The 25,197-nt window shown below is 40.3% G+C and overlaps 1 protein-coding gene across 3 annotated transcripts in view; it reads left to right on the top strand.

The window, feature by feature from the left end:
* The window catches only part of PHF21A (PHD finger protein 21A), a 99,598-nt gene that overhangs the window by 53,241 nt on the left and 21,160 nt on the right, over positions 1-25,197 (top strand). For 2 of the 3 annotated variants that reach the window (XM_059819406.1, XM_059819407.1), the window contains exons 5-7: positions 18,151-18,351; positions 22,058-22,312; positions 24,430-24,516. In XM_059819406.1, the coding sequence (XP_059675389.1) occupies positions 18,151-18,351; positions 22,058-22,312; positions 24,430-24,516 (543 nt within the window). The remainder of the gene's footprint in view (positions 1-18,150; positions 18,352-22,057; positions 22,313-24,429; positions 24,517-25,197) is intronic. The other variant, XM_059819408.1, reaches the window with a different exon arrangement.

Here is a 25,197-nt window from a genome sequence, read left to right as displayed (position 1 = left end):
ATACCATCGCTGCAGCGTGTCTCCCGGCTCCGCTCACCGTTTCACGGGTGAGGGAACACGGCAGAGCAGGCTGCTTTTGTTCAGCCTCGGCCTGCCACGCCACGTGCCAGCCGTGCTCCTGTCAGCAGCGGCGAGAGCCCTTGCAGCGTCAGGCTGTGGTGTTTGCAGGGGAGACGGCTTTGAATGGGAGGGCTTGGGGTGAAAGAGGAAGGGAGTGCTGGGGAGTGGGTGACAGGCAGGTGCTAGCCTGGGTGTCTCAGTGCCACTGTCCGCCCACCCTGGGCACGTTCTCTAAATCCACGGTCCCCAGACCCTAGGTCGTACGGTAAATAGGGGGAGAGGCTCAGCTACCAGCAAGGAGGCACGGCCGATGGGTGCAAGGGGTGGTTGTTCTCAGCTGGCAGCGCCGGGTGCTCCTGGGCGATGAGGTGGCACTTCCAAGCCAGGCTGACGAGTCCTTGTGTAACTAGTAGTGGTTAGCGGTGCTGCAAAAGGGAATGATTTATGAAGAGTGAGTGTCTGCAGTTTTTAATAAAGTGTTTAAAGATATCTGCACAGACCCAGATTTTAAGGCTCTCTGTTCCAATTTTAAATGTTACAGTCCCTCTAATTTTGGATTATTTTGACTAGGCACAGCTGTTAAGCCTTTCTCTCCTCTTCTGCTCTCCTCTCCCCAAAGAACAGAAGCCTCTAAAAGTCCACTCTTATCTGTCTTACTGTGAGCCTTGCCGGCTATCACATATTTAATGAAGGCTATTAACTACCTTGTGATTAAGTTGAAAGAAAGAAAGGAGAGTAACTTGAAATAGGACAGTGACTAAAAAGAAAGACAATACCTAGCTTGTATCAGAAGACTTAAAAACCACACGTTTTCAAAATAATGTGCCTTAAAATACACATTTATTAAGAAATTCTTTAACTTGATTTGTTTTGGGAACCGCGTCTATGTATGTCACATCTGAAAAGCTTACAGAAAGCTTTTACAGGTGTTTCTTCAGAAGGTGTTTTACTCGTGGTGCCTAAACTGGCTTCCCTGTTACAGTTACCTTCTGCACATTGAGTCATTGCCTTTGAGACGTAAGCTCACCCCGCCTTTTTAACAACTGACCCGTCAAGTTACTAAGAACACACATTACATGTTTTTGCAGCTTTGTTAGTGTGACTAAAATACCTCACTGTTGCTAATTTCACTTCTTCAGATAGAATTTTCTACATCCGAGTGTCTTTTGCAAAATGTTATAGAAGACCAGATCAGGGGTAAACAACAGAAAACCAGACTGTATCGCAAAATATAACTCATGGCGTTAAACAAGCCACACAAGACAGTGGGATGACAAATTTGCCAGTTTATAATGAGTTAAGTAAATTAATAAAATCGTGTTATTTTTGGGACCTGTTTTTTGCCTTTAATGTCTGATGGTAATTTTCCAGTAGTCTAGTTTTAATGAAAGCATTTACTCATGTAAAGGAGGGTTTCGGTTTGTTTGTGTTGACATTATTATTTATTTCCGTAGAGAAAAATCCCTCCTTTCTTTATCATCTACTTTCAGAAATCTTGTGGAATGTGCTGAGGAAATGTCATCCTTCCTTTGACATTCATGTTTTGTTTGGGTTTTTTCTTTCATTTTAGTTTCTATGAAGTAGTGTAAACTCGAGCTTAATTTGATCTGGCATCCCCGCAGTTGAACATTTGTAAGTATCTTGTATTGTGGCCCATCTGGGTTGCCATGGAAACCGGAGACCTCCATCCTCCTCCTTGTTGTTGGAAATGGAATGCAAACAGGGCATCAAAGTGACGTTTTTCTAGTACAAGTGAGAGCCCTGTGAAGAGCCAAACAGAAAGGTTTCTTCTTGGTTTTATGCTCTTGTGGCCTGTTGTAGCAGTTGTTACAGCACACCCTGTTTTCTCTTGAATATCTGGCAGCTGGGTAAGAGGAAAAAATGTGAGCATCATGAAAAAGCCAAGCCTGTGTGGTTAATCTTGTCCACAGCTTTTTCCTCTCTATCTTTTCTTGATGTATTTGTCTTGGATTGTGCCGCTAACTAGTAAGGAGGTGCGGAGCATGTTACTGCAAATCGTGTGTGCTGCAAGGGGCTGAAAGAACCGATTATGTAGCACGTACATGTGGCTTAACGTTTCTCTGCACTGATCCTCCTCTTACAAGAAAAAACAGCCAAACAATTCTGGCAAACGTGTCAGAAGCTTTCACTTGTAAAACAGTAGAAATGCCAAGTGATGATTCTTCAAAACTGTATGGATTTAACAGATATAATTGCAAAATCCTACACCGTTTCCCTTCCCCCACGTACGCTCCAGCTGTGTACTCAGCAGTTCTGCCGGCATGCTGGTGAATGGTCGTATCTCCTCCCCGGGACAAAGAACCTTTGGAATCGCCGCTGAATACTAACCAACGCAGCCGATTGTACGTGATTGTGGATTTCCAAAATAGGTTGAGAAATTATTTTCTAAATAGCGAACTTGCTCATCAACCGAGAGACAGGCTCCATCAGCACAAAGGGGGCACAGGAACAGTTTGGTTTTGTGTGTGGGAGAAAAAATCTTAGTACAGTCTGTTCATGCTGAGCATGCTGTTGCTGGCCTAAAAGCAGCTGCCTCTACAGCCTCCGCTGCTGGTGCGGTTTCTCGAGCAATGTGGGTCACTGGGCAGGCTTCTGATCTTCTTTAAATTAATTTAAGGAAAGCAGTTTCTGCCCCTGTGCAAAAGATGGATTGTCCAGTTCGGAGAGCTACGCAGTGTGAGAATCTGTGCTGAAAGCGTTAAAGGCTTGGAGCAAAAGCTCCTCTTCCGTCACCGCTCGGGTAAACTGGAAGAGGAAGACGAGGAATGTGCAGGCAGAACGCTACAATCCTGCATTATTTGTCTGGCTCATAATAAATACATTTGAAATGCAGAGCAGGAAAAGGCCACTGAATTATTATTACTATTTGCATAGTACTAGTATGTGTTAAATATTTCAAAAGATTTTTGCAGACTGGGTTTTTGGCCTGCGGAGCGTACAAGCTAATTGTGCAACCTACCAGCGGGGAAACAAAAGAGGGGAAAAAAATGAAGAATGTGGGTTTAAATCGAGCATGGTTTACTGGTCAGTTTTTGCGTATGTGTATATTAAGTATGGACTTTCTTTCTTCAGTGAGGTAGTTATTTCTAATACCTTGGAAAAAAATCTCAAAGTATGCCCTGCACTACCTGTGTCACCTCAGACATCCCTCTGGGCATAGGCCTGACGTGTGGCTGTGAGGGGACTTTAAAAGGGGCTTGTGTGCCCAGAAGTGTGCCCTTTTTCCCAAGTCAATCCAATAAAATACAGTACTTTCTCCTGCAAGGCTTGCCTGCCAGGGAGAAGGGGCTAAGTTTTGCTTGTCAGACTTCGCTACTTTTCGGTTCAGCTTTACGTTGTCTGCGAGTGCCCTTTGCTTGTGTGAACCTGTTTCTTCTTACTCCTTTCTGTGTTTCCTGATACTTTTTTTTTTTTGGAGCTTGTTTTTTGTTTTCTTCTGAGCTTCCTCGCAATCAGTGACAGCTTGACTGTCTTCCTATGCAGACTGACAAACGTGGTTTGGATTGTGTGGTTTTGATACGAACATATTTATATGATCTTCCAAAAAAATTACCGTGAAAATCCTACTCTGCTCGTAACAAATACTGCCTGTACAGTGTGAAGTCAACTATTTCTGTTTGCACATTAAAATCTTTACATCGTGGGTTTTTTTTTTTTTTTTTTATATTATTTCTGGAACACCTATCACACATGGACATTTTTATTACAGTTGGTTAATATTTTCTTAGCCTTTGGTCATGGTGTTTCTTTTTTTAAAGTAAAGTTAGATCACCAGTTACTTACATGCCCTTGCATGTGTTTACTGATATAAGTGTGGGGGTGTGCAGTATAGATCTTTTAAAAGCCTCTTTCCTCTGCTTACATCCTACCCCAACTCCAGAGGAAATACAATAGAGGATAGTTTTATCAAAACAATTAAATATGCCCTATTTTCTTGACTATGCGCCCTGTCCTATTTGTTAGAAAACAGAAGGAAACCCTGAAGCTTTTTTCCCCCAAAGCACCCCTGCATTTCAGCGTCGGTTTGGTTTATTCAGAGGTAATATGAGGGGAAATGTTATCTCAGCTGCTTCTTTCCTCTAATGGCTCCCCTACCACAGTGCCCACAGGAACGGCTCCTTAATGCTGAAGCTCCCCTTCTGCTTCTCATTTGGTGGAGGTGATCTGAGAAAGAGGGTTAGGCGAGGCCTTACTTTTATGGACTGGAACTTAAAAGGGTACGCAGTATGTGTATGAAACTTTAATTAGACTCTGGTTGCAAAGACAGTGCAGCTTTAAGGTAGTTCTCTAGGTTGATAACTGAGCTTCAGATCCCAGTATGAGTGAAGTTAGCAGACCTGAGGACACAAAGCAAGATGGCTTGCTGTAATAGCCTGTGTTTCAGTTGCTAGGTTTCTGTAATCTTTCAGCCTTTCTCAACAGCGCAACATGTGTTTCCTTTTAAAAAAAAAAAAATAAATCCATCAGCGCAAAACCACAGGGAGGAAAACTACTGTTTTGTGATTTACAGCTCTTAGAGACAGGTGTGATAGGTGTCTTTAGAGATACCCGAGAGAGACCCGCTGATGCTGTTTTTAGAAGTCCGTGCGTTTGGAGCTAATGCTTCCAAACATATTCGCAGCTGAACGGTCACGCAGGAAATGCTGAGTGACGGCCAATGAAATAATACTTCTGAGTTGCACTAAGGCTGTCTGATACCTCTGAGGGCAGGTTTAGCGGGTCAGACCGGTTTGTAGTATGAAATGTGTTCATCCGGCAATATATTGCCTGTTCTCTGCAGTAAGTAGCAAGTCAAGCATATGGTCTCAAAAAAGAACTTGCGCTTCATCATGTGACGGAAATATATGGTCGTTTTTATTTAATCCTTTTCAAAACAAAAAGTTAATTTGCCTTTTAAATCTAATACGGGCCTGCAGAGGCAAAGAAGAAGTCTTCATCTCCCCTAAAAACACACTTATTATATATGTATAGTATTGCATAAAGAGGAATTATAAGAGAGCCTATTTTCTATTTCTTACCTCTCTTTGACAGAGAACTCCTTGGAGAATTACAGAAATTAATCAAAGCCTTCTTCGGAGTTCATTTTACATCTGTAGCATTTACAGTCTGTCTTTAAAAGTTTTAACAAAGTACTACTAACAAAAATACTCCCCCCAAAAAACCAAAATACAGAGAGTTTTAGCCAGTTGCACTAGGGCTCTCTTCCCACCATTTAAAATGGGGTCCTCACATCTATGATGTCAACAGCCCCTCAGTCTTCAAGGATTATTACAACAACAGTATAAAAAGCCTCAGCAATTCTGTTCCAGGAGTCCTTGACCAGACTGCATATTTCTGTACATATTAGGTTAAAAGATCTGTTCACCCACCTCATGGGCACCCAAAACCCTCAAGACATCTTCTTTATTGAGATAATAAAAAAGGAAAGTTCTTGCATTATTTTTGACAGATCGTCTATAAAAAGGGAATGATGAGGCAGTGTAGAGCAAAATATTTCCTTCTGAAATATTTTCTAAGAGGTGTTGGGAAAAGAACAAACATTACCAAAAAGTTCTGAAGAGGCACATTTCTCAGGTGACGAGTTAAAAAAAGGTCCCATCAACTGCAATGTCACATTCTTCAGAGGTGAGCTTGGCCCACTTGTTGGAAAACAGTATTCCAAATGGTGTTAGCAGTGACGGGACTGCTCAGGGAAGTGGAAGCACCTCTGCAATGCTTTATTCTGAAAGCAGTTTCAACACTCGGTGCTTACAGCCAGGAATTTTGGAGCTTTCAGTCATGATTCTAGTACGTACTCCAAAAAAAGATGAGAGCGCAGGTTATAGAGGCATTAAGTACAATTCATGTGTGGATAAAGTCAAAATTATTTTTAGAGAAGAGCTAAGGGTGGCACAAAAATGTGGTTCTGCCTTCCTTCACAGTGCTATCCTGGCTGTTCTGACAAACTTTAATCCCAGCTCAAACAAGATTTCATTCCGTTACAGCATTGAAGCACTATAGATATATTTTTACCAAACAAGAGAGATGGATGCTTTAGATCATTTTATTCAATGTCCTAATCATGTATGTTTCAAATTTATTAGGTTTGAGAGTGAACATCATCTTTAGTAGAGAAATTATATCTGACAAAATTCATCTTGCATCTTAGTTGATATGAAATGCCTCTCCATGACAGCGGTCATTGTTCATCCAAGAAGTTACTGTTACAGAGGTACTTGTGTTTGCACTTTGAGCAAGCCTGTCTTAGAAGGGAGAACTAACTGTCCTCTGACTATTCAGCTTTCCTGAGGCAACCTCAGCAGCTTGACCATTTTGGAATCACTGTGTTCGGTCACATCCACGAATTCCAAATTTATGCCATATATTATAGGCTTAGATGGCACAAGTTAAATCGCATTAAAGACTGAATTGGCATCTTTAGATTAAATTTAAGAAAATTTGGGAAAGGAGGTCTAAACTCTGTTAGAAAATTACTTGGTTGAGGAAAGTGGGTCTTATGTTGAGAGCCTGTAATGATCACTCTGAAAACCAAGTCTCTTCAGGCTACTTTAGGTTGGTTCAGTAGCAGTGTTCACCTTTCTGTTAGAAAAGAAGGGCCACCTCTGTTTCCTTCATACTGGAGGGAGTCTTTGACAACATTCACCAGAACTCTGAAATAAAATTCCTGTACCATTCTGAACAAGGACGGTGCTGGATTCATAGCTTGACTTGTAGCACAAAAAGATTTTGTTTCAGGCACTTCAGAGTTACCAAGACTTAGAAAACAGCAGATCACTTCAAAATATTAGCTGAATGTTGGGAAACTCGTGGTAGAAGAGAGGTTATATTTATTTATGGAGATGCATGCAGATGCGAGTATCACAATACATTGAACAACAGGAGAGGGATGGGAAAGGATAATGGAGGTAATAGCAAAAAGAATATCACCATCACTCACTTACACAGGGCAGTTCCGTATACAACTTTATGCTGTGAAGTCATTTGAAACAGTTACATATTCCAACGGATAGTATAAGATGTCATTTGAAAGTGCAGATTTTGTAGTGTTTCGTTTATTTTTTAAATAATTCGGATTCTGTTCCAGATTGTTTACAATCCCTCCTTCCAAATTTGTTTCCCTTTTATCTGTGTAAGCATGTGCCGACACTGTTGCTCAGTATACACAAATGCTAATCTACCTTCATGCACATGGAAAATAGCTTTCCTGGCACTGAGTTTAAAACTCCCATAGAATACATTATTAATCGAAGAAGTCTCTCTTTTTAGAAAAGCCTATCATTTATGTGGTCACCGTTGAGAAGGTTATAGATAAATATAATGCTGTTTGTTAACAGTGTGGTCTTCAGAACATACAACAAACAACCCCGGATGCTGAAAGTGCATTAAAAAAAGATTTAAATTTCAAAAGTAATTTTCCTTCTCTGTACTCTGGTTGCATACACTAACATGATCTAACTATAATGTAACGACAACTTCTTTTCTATTGCCCTGCATGCTTTAATGCTCTAAATGCATTTCTCTTGGCAGGTCTCTGCAGTGAGGTGAAAGCATGGTAACTATTCAGTTCCCTATAGTGAGTAATTCCCTAGTTCTGCATTTGGCTTTCGCATGCTAGATCATGTATCTATGAAGTTCAAGGAGTAGAGCTGTGAGGGAAGTGGGCAGGGTGAGGCTGGTGTCCATCTGTGTGTCATTTAGCTGAATATGACTGCCGCTCAGTAACAGAGCTGCAGCCCAGCTTCTGCGAAGTCTGCCAGTGCTGAAGCGTTCCTTTAGTTACACGTGCTGGTCTTGCAGACTCTGCTGAGCCTTATCAAACACAGCCAGTTGGTGCTGCTGGTATGAAAGCACAGGGGAGCTCTCATGTGGAAGGTTAATGGAGTGTAATTAGAAAGAAAAATGAACTGCTCAACCACTCTATCTCACTCTACCTGCACTGAGAGTGACAAGTGCTCTGATCTTTTATAAACCCTAGAGCAGAGGTTTAACAGTCTAAAATTATGACAGTATAACTGTCAAACAAGCAAGCACACTGTGAAGAAGTAGTACGAACTTATGGATAGGAATGTTTACATTCCCTTATGTGGTCTCTGTTGTAGTTTTATTCATGCTGGATATTGTCCATATTGATATATCAGGTCTCAAATGCATTTTCCTGTGAAGTGTCCATCAAAGCCAGAAAGATCTTTGTGTTCCATGCGGGGCTGCTTCGTGTCTGCGCATCACGTTACTGTTACCTTGCTGGATGAAGTGATGACACCTTCCTAAGGCATTTTGATAGCAAGGGATTAAGCTTTTAGAGAGAAGAGTTCTGGCAGGAGCAAGAACAGCTACTGGGGTTTCCATTCCAGGAACTAACAGAAATTTGAGATTACATACATAATTTGATTTTAGATACTGATGCTTGATACTGTTAATTATGTTAGATACTATGTGCATCTGTCAAAAACTACCATGTTCATAAAACGGTTTTTTGTCTTTCATCTAGCATGCAGATTATTTTTTTTTTCTTTTAAAAGAATACTGACAAACTTTAGTTGTGAAACTGCATCTAGGAAGTAGAGAGAAGACACCACACATCAAATCCAAAACGGCCAAGGAGATTAACCAACTTAACTTCCTGCGTGTTAGAGGCCATTATATCCTACCCCGGTACTCCTGTGTGACGTCTTCTCCCTTCAGGGAGACTAGGACAGTTTAGTCATCAGGAGACTAAATTTTTGTCTTCCACACCTTTGTGTTCCAGAAAACAGGTGCTGGATTCGGCTGCCAGTTATTCTGAAGGCCCTTGCAATGTCAGCAGGTTGATTAGGGGAAGTTTGCCCAGCTAATCCTAGCAGGCAGTCCACATCCTGCATTGCAGTGGAAGGGAAAAAACCGACATCCCAGCAAGTCTGACCTGGGGAAATTTTTTCCTATTGCAAGTCTAAAATCAATAAGTATCTAAATATGTAAAGAAGGCATAGAATAAAAGGCATCAAAGGAAGAAGATAAGCTTGCTTTGCTTAGCTTCTTTTCTCTAGCTGTGGCCAATATCTCGTGTTTCAGAGGAAGGTGAAAAAACAACCTTGGGTATATCTGGGTATTTGTGCCTCTGGACATGTTCGTATTCTGAAGAGTAAGGCTTTATGCAGAGTTTCAGTGCTGGAGAAGCGTGCTGGGAACAGTGTTGGCATTTGCACTGTCCCTGCTAAGGGACGGGAATGAGCAGAGGTGTCCCAGGTTCCAGGGCCATCACCCCCTCACGTGTGCTGTACAGTCTCCTCCAAAACTTAAATTAAGCATTTGCTTTGGAAAGCTGTGTAACCTTGTCCTAAAGACTTCAAACCACGGTAGGCCATTACCTCTCACATTAGGTTGTTCCAGCTTTTAACCATCTCTGCATCTTATTTCAGGGTTGAATTTGTCTACCTTCAACTTGCAGCCACAAAACCATCGTTTTACATTTCTCAGAGAAACTAAAAACCCTCCCATCATCAGATGTCTTCTCCATGTATAAATATCTATACTCAGTGAGAAGTCGCCTCTCAAGCTTCTCTGTAATGAAGTGGATATGCTGACCCCCAGTAAGCCTCACATTACACAGCGTTGTTTGTCGGGTCCTTGATTACGTTTGTGGTTTTCCTTTGAACTGTCTCCAGTAGCTCTGCATCCCTCGTGGAAAAAGGTAGCTTTCCATTCTTTTGGCAAAATGCCTGTTCTAGGGTGTTTTTTAAGAGAGGTGGAAGTTCACCAAATCTTCAGTTGCTGAGTAGTTTTGGTGTTACTCAGTGAGGCGCTTTTTGCGCTGAGAAAAACACACATAGGGACAAAGTCCCCCCTCCCCTTGCCATTTAAATCGGGACACTAAGGAAGAACCATTGCTTTGTTTTTCAGAGAGTCACTGTTGACTGATCCACAAACCTTGAAACAATTGAAGAACAGCAATTTGGGTCTTCTGTGGTGATTTAATTTGATGTCTTCTCTGTGAAGCAGGCATTTTTCTTTGTTTTGATCGTGCTTGGTTAACTAAAGAGAATAGTACAGCAGGTATATTTAGCTGGTCAGAGTATCTGTATTTGATATACTGTTCAAGCAACTAGGAAGAAGAGAAAATCTCTCATTTGAGTGCCGTGAAACTATGACTTTTTGCTCTGATAACTCAGTCTGCCTGTGAAGTAGAGATCAACAGTGAATTGTGATGCGATGTTGTTAGTGATGGGTTTTAATTGAATTGGCGCTAAACAGTATTTGGTTGACGACACAGCAGCAGGCAGGCTTTTTCCCTGTTAGTTTGTGATGTTTCTAAAGCAACTGTGGAAATGAAATACTAGATGCTGTTAACAACATCAGAGTAATCAACAGGTGGTTGTACAATATAGTTTGAGCATCCAGATCTTTCTGTTCCCAAAAGAACAAGTTTGCATTCTGTGGTGAAATAAAACTGGTCATCTTGCTTGAAACTTCTGATCATGCGTGAAGTGCATGAGCATGAACTGTGTGTGTTTCCTTTCACGGGGAGGAGAGAAGGTGTGATTCAGTCGTGGGAATAGCTGTAGGATGCACAAGAATCCTGCTGAAGCTGATTCATTTTTATTCAAGGGACTGTGTTACTGTGCAGTAGGACGCTGTAAAAGTACTTGATGGCTATCCTTCCCACTTGGGTTATTCAAAAATATGAGGAGTTACCAGATTAGAAAGTAGACTTGTATTTAGGTTGATTGTTTGTAAAACATGAAATAAGTTTACAGATTTAAATTGCTGTAGCGGACTTGCTTAATTCAGAGAAATTCTGTTTAAAGGATGTCACATTATGAGGTAAATCAGAGGTAAGAGAAGAGAAGCAGCAGGACTTCCCTGGTAGAGGTATTTAGCTTAGACAACTGGCTACCGTGTATAGATGCGAATGGCTTTCCCGTGGGGGTGGTTGTTGCTGTGTGTTCTCCTGCACAGAAATAATAATTCACAGTATTTTTTGTGCTGAGATTTTATATCCCAAGCTTCAGTCCATAACAGATTTTACAAGACCACATTATACACTTCTGGGAAACAAGCGTCAGTCAGAGATCATAGAAACATACTTTATGTTGAAGTACAAAGAACCCTTGTTTCATTTCTGCACAATCTAGGTGGCTTTTTTTATTTTCCTAAGGACACTTTTTTTTCCCTGAAACAGACAAATGGGGGTAGAACAATATGGAGATAGGCAAAATAAAATTAAAATGAGCACCTTTTCAATGGTAGTCAGCAGTTTTTAATTTTTTCATTTCTTCAGCCTTTTCATGTGATCCCCACATCCTTTTACCAGTTTGTATTTGTGCTCGGAAATATTTCTGGGAAATGGAAAAACCTAAACCAAACCAAAACAAACCTTGTCAAACCTTGTCAAATTTAAAAAACATTAATTTCATTCCTTTCATTCCATTTGTCCTTAATTACATTCAAAGGACTGCACTTAACTGTTTTTCCTGTTCTGTTTTGCCTGTTGTCATACACTTAATTCTCCATTCATTAATTGCTTCATTGTTTAATTATTGTAGCTGTTCTTGCAAGTTTCTTTCCGTTAACATAAGTACCAGGGTGAGAAGGTAGATACTACATTTACTTAATATATAAGCTGCAGGAAAACGTTGTGTATGTGCTGCCTCTACTAGTTCAGTCTCTGTTCCCTACTTGTGCAAGAGTAAAAATTCTAAAACGAGAAGACAGTGATGCATAAGGCATTTCACGGTACAACATTCCCTTCCAAAAATTAATTGATCTTGTGGTGCTGCAAATGGTAAAAGACACGGTACTGAAAATAAAGCAATCAAGAAGTCACATAAAGCAGAATGGCACAGAAGCTTTTTTTGGTCATTTTCATTTATAATTCTAGCTATATTTTTAAATAAAATAAAAAATTATAAGCATTCGCCCCTGTTAAGAATGAAGGAATGAACATTATTTTCAGAACTTACATAATTCTCTTCTGAATGATTTCTAGCAACTTCAAGTAGTGTTTCTCTATCATAAAGGAAAAATCACATTGTTTTTCAATGTATGTGTGTTCATGTGTGAACTGTGTATTTGTTTCAGAATCACACCTGTAGTAATTATTTTAAATAGTTTAAAATATAATGATGTGTAATAAGTCTGCCAGCATTTTTAATGACAAAAATACTTTTCAGATCATGCCGATGCTATATAACAATATTTATCTAACAAAATGTCAAAGCAGATTTTTATGGCATGAAGATATATTTAAATTCCGTTTTACACAAGGTGCTCTATGCCATATTCAGTAATTGTATTAAAGACATTAAGACTGCAAAGCAAGCTCATGAATTTAAGGCTGTACTGTCTTGGTACATCTCTGGTGCTCATCTCTATCATAAGTGTGTTGCTCAGTTTATCCCATAGGACCATCATGGCAGAGGGAGGATAAGCATTCAGTTCCCCTAACATGCTCCGCGACCCCTTTTAGCCATGCAGAAGAAGCCTTTGTGTCTTTGTGCAGCTTTTAGCCGTGTTTTCTGTGGGTTGAATGCAGCACGTCCTCTTTGGGACAGTTACAGAGTGTTGGCAATGCAGCCATTGACTGGGTATGGTTAAGATATCTGTGTATTTTAAAAAAGCTTAAAAAAAATGATGTTTTTAAATTATAAAAAGAAATAGTGCACATTTCAGTAATCATGCCCAGTAAGACATGCAGTCTTACAGTCTTCCAGTCCCACTGCTACGTTCCTATTCAGCACACAAGCACCCCTGCCCCGACTGAGTCTTTTCCAACTGAAAGGTATAGGTGCCAGTTTGATCACCTTTAAGAAGTAGAATACTGTACCATGCTCTTCCTTGGAGTAAAATTCTTTCTAATTTAGTTGGTTTAGATCTTTTTGTTGATAAAAAGATCTGGGTATGAGTGAAGCACAGCCAGAAGTGCAAAATTCCATAAAAATACAGGATAACTGCAGAAATAGCTGAAAATATTTCTATAGTCCTTTGATCGGTCTTTCAATGGAATTAAATTCAAGTTGTTTTGTACAACAGTTTGGTTTTTTTCTCACTGGTGTAGATTCTGCGTCATCAATTTCTATAATTGGATTTCACTGTTTTAAATTTTAGATACTGTCTTAAAGCAGTTGATGAGTGTGCAATTATTCTCCTTGCTTGTAATCTTTCCACTCTCAAAATGCACCCTCTTTGCAGGTTAAAGGCTAACTGTGCCAGGGCTCCAAAATCTTTTAGCTTCTTTCTGCCACGAAAGTTTTGGTATCTTTCTGTTCTGTCAAAAAGCAGAGGCATTTCACCTCTTTTTGGGTAGCGGCAGGGGCTGGGGCTGGCGAGGAGAGAGGCAGGAGGCTGGAAGGGAAGATTGCAGAGCAGTGAAATTCTCTTCATCCTCCCCACTCACAAGTTGGAGCTTATTTGATATCAGTACTTCGTCTGACCATTTCAGTCACAGCAGTTGGCAAGTTTTATATCCCAGAGAACATGTCTTGGTTGTTGGAGGGAACAGGTAACAGAGGATCCCTACTAGCTGACTTGCTGGAATTGGTGGAGCAGGAAAGCAGGTCACTAGCAGGCAGCTGAGCAATTCAAACCACCTCAGCTTTGGTTTTGCGATATAAAAGGTATGCATTGCAAGGCTGTTTAGTTACTTTATTTTCCTCTCTTGTTTTTAGAAGATTTTTGTGTTTTAATTTTTATAGATTTTTGAAGTTTAAATGCAGACCTTCCTTTAGTTATGTATGCTTTTCTGAATGCGTTTCCTGGATGAAGAAGAAAGTGTGTCACCAAATATAACAAGGGATCTACTATTTAAAAAATTGCTGTACTCAGAGAACTACTTTGTTATTGATTGATTAAAATGGACATAATGCTTAGCTAATAATGTTATACTTAAACCTTACTAAGCTTTAAGTTTGCTCCAAGGACTTTCCTTATCTTCTAGCAACATATTCATGATAGTTTTTTACACGAGCACAGAGAAGACACCTTTTGGCACAGATCTATGGCCAACAAGACGTAGAGCCAGATTTTCTGCTTAATCAAACCAAAATAATCTTCTAATGCTGTGTTAGTATCTGGCCTGTGGCATGAATGAGAAATGAATGAGCACGGCATCGCTAAATGTCACAACGTTGATTACAGTTATTACCTTTAAGAAGGGGTCATATAAGATGTGTAGGGCTCTGTGAACTCAGTGGTGTGAACGGTTCCTGATGAGATTAGCGATGAAGATGGCAAGACAGCAAGAGCTATGAGATTATGTAGTATGCTTACAGGGCACTGTTCGACAAATGGGTTTTGAAGTAGTCTGATAGTAACCATTGCAGAGGGCTAGCGGTTACTTTTTGGGTAGAATACAATTTGGAAGAAAGGATGTGATTATTAATTTCTTTCACGTTCTGGATGTAAAGGAGGATCAGCATTCGGCTTTGAGGAAAATTCAGTAAACTTGAAGGACAAATGCTTTTCATACATGTGTAGTGTTTCAAGAAAAGAAACTATTTGAGGAATATGGGGAGGGTCAGAGCTTTCTGACGTGCAGAAAACTATTCTGTTGTGTTTATGATGATGTGTTTATGATTGAGTTAATCTCAATTTAAAAATTTGGATTTGTCAGTAAGAATTTAATTTAAATATTCTTAAATAAGAGTGGAAAGGAAAAATGGCAATGATTACATTTAACAATTGGGAATATTTCTTAAGAGTTCTGCAGTACTGTTAAATAATCTCAGTCTCACTGGCACTCAATCTCTAAGGCACATAGCTAGGACTTTATACCAGCCTTGGCAAATTTCAGTCATACAGATTGTACTTTCTGCAGCACAAACCGCTTTCAAAATTGGTTAAGAACAGTCAAGTAACTCAAGACCAATTTTAATATACGGTTTTAATGAAGTATCAAGTCTGACAGTAGACAAGAGTTTCTTTCAGACCGCCCTCCTGTTCAATCCCCTGCAAAAGGAGGCTCTGCTAACACTGCTGCAGACAGACACGTGCCGGGGCTCTTGTGCGGCGGCAGAGCAGCGGTTCCAGCAGGATGCCGAGGAGCAGCCGTACGGTGTCAGACCGACAGCGTGGGTTGGGACCACGCAGAGGAGGACGCAGCAGAGGGTACTGCTGAAAATGGGCGTAGAGCTGCTCTTAGTTCCTGTGGAGGTGCAACCCTGAGAGTCTCGTCTGGTTTTGCTAATTAAGCTAAGCAATTTTGGAATATGTTGTTCGGAGTCCCTCTTGATAAGTGCTAGCAAACAGATAATCCCAACAGCCTTGCAGATAGTAAAACGATTTCTGTAGTTTCACTGTGGTATTTTTACTGACAGTTGGTAGAAGCAGCTTAATAAACTGCGTAAGCAATTGGCATGCACTGCAAACTTCAGTTTTACTCTTTGAATCTTAAAAGCATTAGATGTTTCTTCCAATTTAATATCTGCATAATGGATATGGATGGCAGGATATGCTGCTGCCAGGCAGCTCTCAGCAGCCTCTAACAGGCTAGTGTAGACTTCCAGAGCAACGGCGTTTTTCCACTCACGTTATCCATCTTATGCCAAATATGCTGAGCCTCAGTTTTTGCGCAAGGCACTAATAAAAGTTGTGCTTCAGCCCTGTTTTTCCCCAGCTCTGCACGCCGTGTTTCGGGCCTGGGGGTGGAACAGGCGGCGTGTGAACGCGATGTGACTCACCTCGCTCCTGCTCCCGTCCTTGCTGGCTCTCGCCCTGCCGTAGCAGTATGGCAGAGGAATCCTCCAGCATGCCTCTCCCTCTCCTCTCTCTCTCTCGTTTTTTATTTTTTTAAAAACCTTTCACTAATGTTCCCTCCCATTGTAAAGAACAAGATGGAAATGAATTCTTGGGCCATTGCTGCTGATTTCCTCCAGCTAGGGAATCAGTAGAAGAGCACCGTTATCGCTGAATTTCGTCCAGGCAGCTGTGGAAGACAAAAACTCCCTTCCTGTTCATGTATGCAGTGTATGTGCAGTCCAGTTCTTGGCAGGTATTCCATAGGCATGTTGCATTATTTCCTCTCCTACTCTGCTCCGTTCTCCTCTCCCCTCTGGGTTACTCTCTGGAAATGTTTTTTCAGCTCTTGTATCTGCTTGCTGACACGGCACTTTGGTTTGCATGTTAACGTGGTTGATCTTTTCAGAAAGCAATTTTAAATGATTGTTCAGTTATTATGTGTAAGAATGAGTTGATAGGCACAGGCCATTTAAAACTATATAAAATACCTGAATTAGAAAAATGCCTTCTACACTCCTCTATTATTTCCCCCTTGTTCTAGAAGGGGACAAACAATTTACAGCTGTTAGGTTATGACAGCTTTTAGCTCTTTTCTGGATGCAGTGTAAAATAGGTCCTTCATGCTGCCGTCCATTACCAAGTCCCTGAATTTTCAGTGAGGGTGGGCCTGTGTTTCTCTTGTCGTCAGAGCTGAGCGTGCATCCCCAGCCAGCGCTGGGCGTTTGTAGAAGCCAGGCAGTCCTCCTTCTGCATGCCTCCGAGTGGCTGAATTCAGTCTTTTGCAAAAAAGTCAGTGGTGTGAGCTCACACGTTTCAACCTTATGAAACAGGGGTGGTTTTTGCATTGATTGTGTGGTTTTATTTGGCTTTTTAAAGTTCCAGTTCTCCGATCAGCCAATTTGGGACCCTGCGCCTTTTGTTATCTTTGGGCTAGAGGTACACATTCAGTGTGTGAGGTACAGCGCAGTCTTAACTCATCATAAGCAAGATACTCGGAATCAAAAGTCTACAGTATGTCCACAAGAACTATGCAGAGAACAGATATTTTGTTAGCTCAGAATTTCATGATCCTGTGTCAAAGAAATTTGATGGATAAAATTGTTTCAGTTGTTCGTAAATAACTGGATTTCTTTTGTGGCTTTTTGTGTTCCATCTCTCTGTTTTGTACTGTGTCTTAATATTAATGCTTCAAAACGAAAACTAAACATTTGATATTGTCAGAATGTTGGGGTTTTTTTTCCTTTTCCATTCCATGTAAGTGGAACTGCCTGGGGCAGCCCGCTCTGTCAGCGCCTGGCTCTGGCAGAGGTTTCCTGACCGTTTCTGTTTCCGCTAGAGCTTTCTCAGTTGAGCCCGGACCACGTCTGTTGACTTCATTGTCCTCTTCTGAAGCCAACCTTGTCATATAACTGGTTTGGAGTGTACCTATGCCCTTGATCAAGGGGGCTTAAGTATATATCTAAATCTTTTTAAAGCTGGCCTAATTTGGGGGTAGTTGGAGTGTAGGAAAAAATGTCCGTTTTCTATCATGCCCGCAAAAGGTAAAGTCTCATGGTGTTTTCATCCTTCTCCACACTGAAGTATAATACGAACATAAATTGTGAGCCCTTATTACTCACGCGGCGACATGGTATCTTATCCTGCAGGTCACTCTTAAATCTATTGAGTTACCGTCTAAAGATACGCAATGGCTACCAGGAAAAGAAACTTCTTTTTTAAATAATTTCAAACTTTCATGGAAGCTATAATGTAATAGGAAGCTTATAAGCTGGGAGAAATAAATCTGTGCAGCTTCCTTCCCACATAGGTAGCCTTATCTGATTTTCTTTCAGGTGACAATAATACTGAAGAGAATGACCACACATCCATGTCCTTACTCCCCACTTCACACTCAAACTGGCTGTTTCTCCACTCAGTTTCAAAGCCTGGTACAAAATGTCATCCCCATTGCCTTGAAGTCAGCCCAGAGGCTTCAACCTGAAGCCCTTTTTCGTCACTGTGTAGGAATGGTGCATGTTTGAAGGAGTCAAAAATTCAGAATCTGAATGCTAACAAGTCTCAAGTAAAAACAGGTTAATGAGGTCTTGCAGTGGTTTGTGAATAGGCTGAATTTGGATGGGTGGGTTTCTGCAAGGACAGCAAGGTCACCCTGCTGGGCAGCAGTACTCCTCTGTGGCCTAGTTTGACACTCTGCCCATTAGATAACACCGATATTTAATAAAAAAAAAAAAATCCCACTAAACTTCTGAGCGGTTCTTTGTTTACGTTAAATAAATGTAACTTTAGGTATTATTATCTTCTCTAAAATGTGCAGCTAAATAACTGTCATCATTTCTGTTTATATTTTTGTTTATCTGGTAGAAAAGAGTGGTGGAACAGCTTCGAAAGAATTTGATAGTGAAGCAGGAACAGCCAGACAGTAAGTTTCAAATACAGCCATTGGCACAGTCAGAAAACAAACTACAGACACCACAGCCGCAACCACTACAACAGCTACAGCAACACCACCATCAACAGCAGCAGCAGTCTACTGCACCCTCTCCAAACGTGATTGGATCACAGGTAAAAATCTTTACAATAATTCTTTTCCTTGATGAAGGTGAAGTTCAGTGCAAAAAAAACCCCAAAACACCAAGAAAGGTGCAGAGAGAAAATGACAAACTGTCAGTTACGCCTGTTTGTGTACCAATATTAATTTCTCCTTTTATGCATATGCACGTATGTGCCTTGTGGTTTTTTTCAGCAATAACCTCCTATCTGAGTCAAAAAAAAACCCCAAAACGTAATGTTTAAAAGTCAGATCATAACCTCACAGAAGAGAAGGGTGGCAGCATCACCTTGCTTAAAAATAAATGAAAGTTTAGCAAATGAACCTATCTTTTCCATAGGTGCATGAATGACTGTCTGTCCATACCCAGTAGGTCTCAAGAAACAGTAAAGACTCTACATGCACTGCATGAGGTGTATGATTAAAATAATTTATTTTTAAGAGACTAACAGAGTGCTTACTGTATCTGTGAACAAAATGTAAGAAAACAGTTCCCTCTTTTTTCTGTTTGGTTCGTTTTAAACAGATGTAACTCGTGTCAAATAATACTTACCTGAGTCTTCAAGGATTAGTCTAAAAGTATACATTGGTAACTGCAAAGTTTGCATTTTAGAAAGTAGTGTCTTTATTGGGAAGGTACACTGAATTTCAGTACAGTATAGGATTAGCAACATAATCCCAGAACTCCAGAAAGTAGTCAGCTTTTACTGGGAGGGGAATTCCAAGCTGATTCAAAGTCTCTCCTGTTCAAATATTTGGAATCCCCAAAGTGTGCTAGTAAAACAGCAAGAAAGCGCAGGGAGGTGTTTTGTAAAAAGAAATGTATGTGAGGTCTTTTTTGCTATTGATGCAATCTCAGCAGTTCACGTTTACCTGGGTAGGCAGATGGCAGAATTCACCCATGAAGTTTACTTTATGCGCATTGCAGTGAATCACAACCATAGCTTTGACCCATGGTGGTTCTTGTCTTCCCTTTTTCTGGAAACAGAAGGGGGAGAAATGGTTGGGCTGTTAGTTTTCTCATTAACTCAACAGGTTGTTTTGGATACTGTCTAAAAATGTATTTGAGAGACTTAGGTGATTGTATTTTTGGTAAAAGAATATTGAAGAAATTAAGCAAACTTAACTAAGGAAAAGGCATTTTTGAGCAGCAACATCTCTATCAAAGCTAAAACAGAACAAAGAAGTGAATATTACTGAGTCCTGAAATATTTACAGGCAAACAATGGATCACTATTTGCTGTATCACTGCTCTCCATTTTTCAGTCAGGAAACATGAATGCAAAAGCAGTTTCATGCGTTTCTCTGTATTCCACACTTTGCATTCATGCATTAACTTCCAGGTCATCTCCTGGGTTGTAAAAATTGAGGTTTTGTTCAAAGTTAAAGAGCCCTCTAGTGAAACAGTCAAAAAACTGCTACACCCTTCTGAGTATCATTGATACAGTTGTACTTGGAAAGTCATTATAAACTGAAAGGCAGGTCATCCTCTCATTTGTATTAATAAGCCAGCTTTTATCCTTAATACTTTTCTGGTTTTATTTATATTGGTATAATTCTGAAGTAACCTCACTTGCTTCTGTACACATTTTGCATCTAAGGTTGTGCCTCTGTCCTGTTGCCCCTCAATCTCTTTCAGCAAAGTCAAATGTTTTGTCTCTCTAGAAAGTTTTTTCGTGTCTACTTTTGTAAATAATACATCTTTCAAGGCTGTGTCAGTAAAGAGAATGCTTTCAATGGTTATTTTCAGAGTAATTCAATTTAGGAATCAAGGTATATATACTGCCTTAATAGTGATATTTTAGTATACTTAATATAGTCCAGTAAGAAGAGCTTTTTAAATTTTCATAAAGCAGCAAGCCTGCTAAAAGGTCATATTATTGCAATGTTACTATGTGAAATAATGCAGACTTACTATGAATGCCACTTCAGTGTGAACTCATGCATTGAAAACTTCTTAGAATAACCAAGGTAATTAATGCTCAGCAAAGTAAGAGGGATATTCAAGCTCTGTCATCTGCTGACTGAAACTGTAGTCTTAGTACTTACAGACTTACTAGAACCCCTTGAAAGAGTCACAGTCTTATATTACATGATTGATTACACTTTTCTTTAAAATGTTCGTGGATTAATGTAAGGCTTGTGAAAATGATACCATGTTACATCTCATTGGAAAAGCTTGAATAACGTTACTTCGTTAGGGGAACGGAGCCTCTTGCTGTGGAGAAGGTGCAGCAGAGGTCAATAAGAAGCTCTTGAATCTCAGATAAAAAGTTAAGGGAATTGTTCATGTTGCAACAAGGATAAGTTAATTATGTCTGGATTTTGTATCAGTGTATAAAATTGAAACATCCTTTGATTTGGCATTATACAGTGTTTGTGCGTAATTAACAGGGGATATAGTTCAAGCATTATGAAATTAGAGGTCTGAAAGTAAACTGTGGTTTTGTTTAAGGAAATACTATTGGTGACAATACCGAAGAATCCAACTTATATGATTTTATTAGAAAGAAGAGAAAGGTCTTGTGTGATTAAAATCAAGCAGTCTAAATGAGGCATGTTCAGAACACGAAAAAGACTGCCTGATCCGTGGTTCTCCATTTTTTCCTGTTGTGGAGCCTAGTGCTGACATCAGGAGGGAATGGTGGTTATTTCATACTAAGAGCACTTGATCATGCCAGTAGCTGTTTTGAAGATGCAGTGCCATTGCTACAATGGATTTTTTACACCAAAGAGAAAAGAAATAAGCTCGCTTGCCGTTCTGTTGAGTGTCACTTGTCATGAGTTTTCTGTGCACATTGTGTTCTGGTTTTATATGGAGACTCTCTTGCCTTGTTGCTTTTTGAATGAGATTCATAATTTTCCATTTCCCTTGACATCTTAGAAGACAGTACATTTTAAAACAACACTGTGAAATTATAGTTGTTTTAACTTTGGAATTTGTAGCGTAGTGTATTCAGGCATTTCAGGTAAATGCTGGCATTAAGTGATTCAAAACCACTCTCTCTAAAGCAGGCCAAGAGCAATCATGGTGTCACACATATGGTCCAAAACCACCCCATTCCGCAGAAGTTAAACTTAATTGCCTGCAGTCTGTGGCTGGACAGACTAACAGCCAGCTCTTACAGGAGAGCCCTACTGATATTCTTAGGAAATAATTTGAAGAGCTAAATAACTGTATGTATGGCTGAAATGGAAATTTGGGATGCCCCAAATCAAAATACATTTTTGTTCTTAAAGAAACCAATTTATGAATGTTTTTTCCCCTCTTCCTCTGATTGTGAGGATCTCTGTAAATAACGTTTCCATTTGAAAATTTGAGTTTTAATTGGTGAGAGGCTAGTTTGCTGGTATGTTTCATGAACCTCCACCTTATAGGTTTGATATTGACAGTACATATTTGGAAGTAATATGAAACTAAAAGATCCAAAAATGCATATGCCAGTACTAACACTTGTCATTTTCCCAGGAATTTGTTTTGAATCAATCAGTAATGCTGCAGATGATTAAAATAGACCCAACAGGTACCCCAAATGAGAATCCTTTCTAGCTATCCAGTTTTCAGAGGCGTAAGACAATGTGCTTGTGCAAACAACAGGTAGATAGACTCAGCGCTGCCTTTTCTTTCTCTTACTGTCTATTGTTTCTGACTAACCAACCCACGTCCTGTCTGATACGAAGTGTCTCTGTCTCTTACAGTGTATTTTCTGTTTCCCTTAGAAAACTGTAACTACAGCTTCTATGATCACCACTAAGACACTACCTCTCGTCTTGAAAGCAGCAACTGCGACCATGCCTGCCTCTGTTGTGGGTCAGAGACCTACCATTGCCATGGTTACTGCTATCAACAACAATCAGAAAGCAGTCCTCAGCACTGATGCGCAGAATGCACCAGTCAACCTCCAGACAACAAATAAGGTCACTGGGCCAGGAGCTGAGGCAGTCCAAATAGTGGCAAAAAACACAGTAACTTTGGTAAGCGTTTCGTGTGTTTGCCCTGCAGATATGTGTGGGTTTAGTTTACAAAAGGGCTATTAAAAAAACCAATAAACAAACAGTCAGGTTTTTGCACAGAAGGGATAGCAGGGACATGTCGTGAGTCTTCACTAGTTGACACTGTTAAAATGATAGTCTAAGAGAAAGGCATTTACTGTCTACATGGGTTGTTATTACTGTTTTGCTTTATAGAATTAAATCAGTGCTATCATCACCTCTGTGTAAAGTTTCCCCTGTTAGTAACTGTTAATCATGGGGAAGTAGCAATTGTTCGCCCCCGCCTAATCTCTATGTGGCTGTGTTCTGCAGAATTCCTACTCTTTTCTTTGGTAAAGGAGACATCAGACTTTCTTCATTTGGCCAGTTTGGGTTGTCGTCTTAGAATTTTTTCAGTCAATCTCTCTCGTTCCCTTTGCGTGATAAAGTCTCTGGTGTTAGACACATCACTTAACTCTGCCCGCTCCCATGTCTTCACTCACCACTTTCTCATACACATATATAGAACCTGTTTCTTTAAGCATATATTTTGGAAAGTGCTTTGATTACATCATACAATCTTTCCCAGAATAGTTAGCCACCTAGAAATAAAAGAAGTAATGTTTTAGAATTGGCTTATATATGCTTCTTGGTCTGGAAACCAGGCATTGTATAACATCATGACAGGGATATTTTACTTCTGCAGTAAAGGTTAAGGCTTCACTAAACATAAATCCAATCTATCTTTATTGAAAAATAGAGTTTAATAATGCAAGTGGAAGTAATTTTGCTTTCTAATGAGGCATATATTTGCAATCAGAATAGAGAAGACTCTTTGAGTGGAGTTTTTTCTACTGCTCTCTTTTCCCATGTCATCCTTTGCACCACTCTCGTCTGTCCTTTGTGTCTGTGCTTCATTTCTTTGCTGAATAACTTACTTAGGTTTGGGGAGGTGATTCTGTTTTTAATAATAGTCCATGATTTATGTTTCTGTAGCAAATTTCATCAAAAATCTCAGAATATTTTCCCAAGCATTAATTAATCAGTACAAGACCTTTTTGAAGTAAATTGCAGTCTTATGTGGGTGGACAGAAGTACAGAAGGGTGGAAGCTAGCATGGACATTAATTTCGGAGAATCTCACCAAGTACTCAACTTAGGGTAGCTAGTAGCACTATTCAGAGGTTAATCATCTGGCAGGTCCATCCAACTGATTTCAGTTAGACAGGGAAGTACTTAGGATGCCTTAAAATCAGATCTTAAATTGTTTCAAATTCTCTACAATTACCTGAAAGGGGGTTGCAGAGAGGTGGGTGTTGGTCTCTTCTCCCAAGTGACTAGCGACAGGACAAGAGGAAATGGCCTCAAGTTGCGCCAGAGGAGATTTAGACTGGATATTAGGAAAAATTTCTTTACTGACAAGAGTGGTGAAGCACTGAAACAGGCTGCCCAGGGAGGTGGTGGAGTCACCATCACTGGAGATGTTCAAGGAACGTGTCAACGAGGCACTGTGGGACATGGTTTAATGGGCATGGTGGGGTTGGGTTGATGGTTGGACTTGATGATCTTACAGGTCTTTTCCAACCTTAGTGATTCTGTGAAATGAATGGCCTACTTTTGAAAATTTCAGGTTGTATATTCAGAGCCCCTCATAGTGTCATTGATATTGCTGAAAGACTTGTAACTTCCAGATCTTTTCTATTTGTGTGAGATACTCTTTCATTCTCTGCATGCCATTCAGTATGAAAGGGCAATGGTTCATATAGCTGGATATCAAAGTCTGTTGTTATTTTCTGTTTGTTGTAAAGCCAAATTTTAACTATTAAAACAAACAGGACTTTTCATTATCTTCACATTAAGTGGTTTTAGATTGCACAGTAGTTCGTACAGTTGAACTAAAAGGAAAGATACCTTCCATTTATGAAGCAAGGTGTGTAGGACCTGGAAAGTAAGATCAGCTCTGTCTTTAATACATTTCTAATGAGGAACCTGTTACTGTGAAAAATTATTTACAGAGTGGAAAACCAGGAACTTTGGGTCTGAAAATACATTCAGGATGTTAATTTAGTGAATGACTTCGAAGCTATTTTCCTCTTACTGAACCCTCTTATGTTCTTACAGCAGGTTCAGGCTACGCCTCAGCCCATAAAAGTGCCGCAGTTCATCCCTCCTCCCAGACTTACTCCTCGTCCAAATTTTCTTCCACAGGTGAGTGTACAGAGAACAAGCAATAGAAGGCGGCACATAATTATAGCATAGATAGGAGATACTTTCTATGAACATTATTTTTGTCAGTCTTTATTGGTCAGTCTTATTGGTGACCTGGTGGAGGAGGTTTGTGGATGATGCCAAATTTGAGGGTGCAGTCAGTACTCTTGAGAGCAGTGCTGACATTCAGAGGTTCCTAGGCAGGATAGAGGAATGGGCCAACAGGAATCTCTTGAGCTTCGGCATGGAAAAAGGCAAAGTCTTGCACCTGGAATGGACTAACTCCCTGCACAGGTACAGGCTGGGGGCTGCCTGGCTGGGGAGCAGCACTGCTTAAAAGGTCTTGGTTGACAGTAGCTAAACCAGCGGTGTGCCCTGGCAGCAAAGAAGCCTAGCAGCATATTGGGCTGTACCAACAAGACCACAGCCAGTAGGTTAAGGGAAGAGATTACCTACCTACCTTTCCTCAGCAATCATAAAACTGGACCTGGTAGTTAGCATGCAGTTTTGGACCCCCTGGTACCAGAAAGAAGTTGATAAATTTCAATTAAACCAGGGGAGGAAGGCCACTAAGCTAGCTGGGGGGCAGGAATATACGACCTGCAAGGAGGGGCTGAGGGATCTGGGCTTGTTCAGTTTGGAGAAGAGTTTTTGGGGGCACCCTAACAGTAGCCTTATTTC

Source organism: Gavia stellata, chromosome 7 (genome assembly GCF_030936135.1).
Source record: "Gavia stellata isolate bGavSte3 chromosome 7, bGavSte3.hap2, whole genome shotgun sequence".
Classification (NCBI taxonomy): Eukaryota; Metazoa; Chordata; class Aves; order Gaviiformes; family Gaviidae; genus Gavia; species Gavia stellata.
Note: the sequence above shows the minus strand (reverse complement) of the source record. Positions and strands in the feature narration are given on the sequence as shown.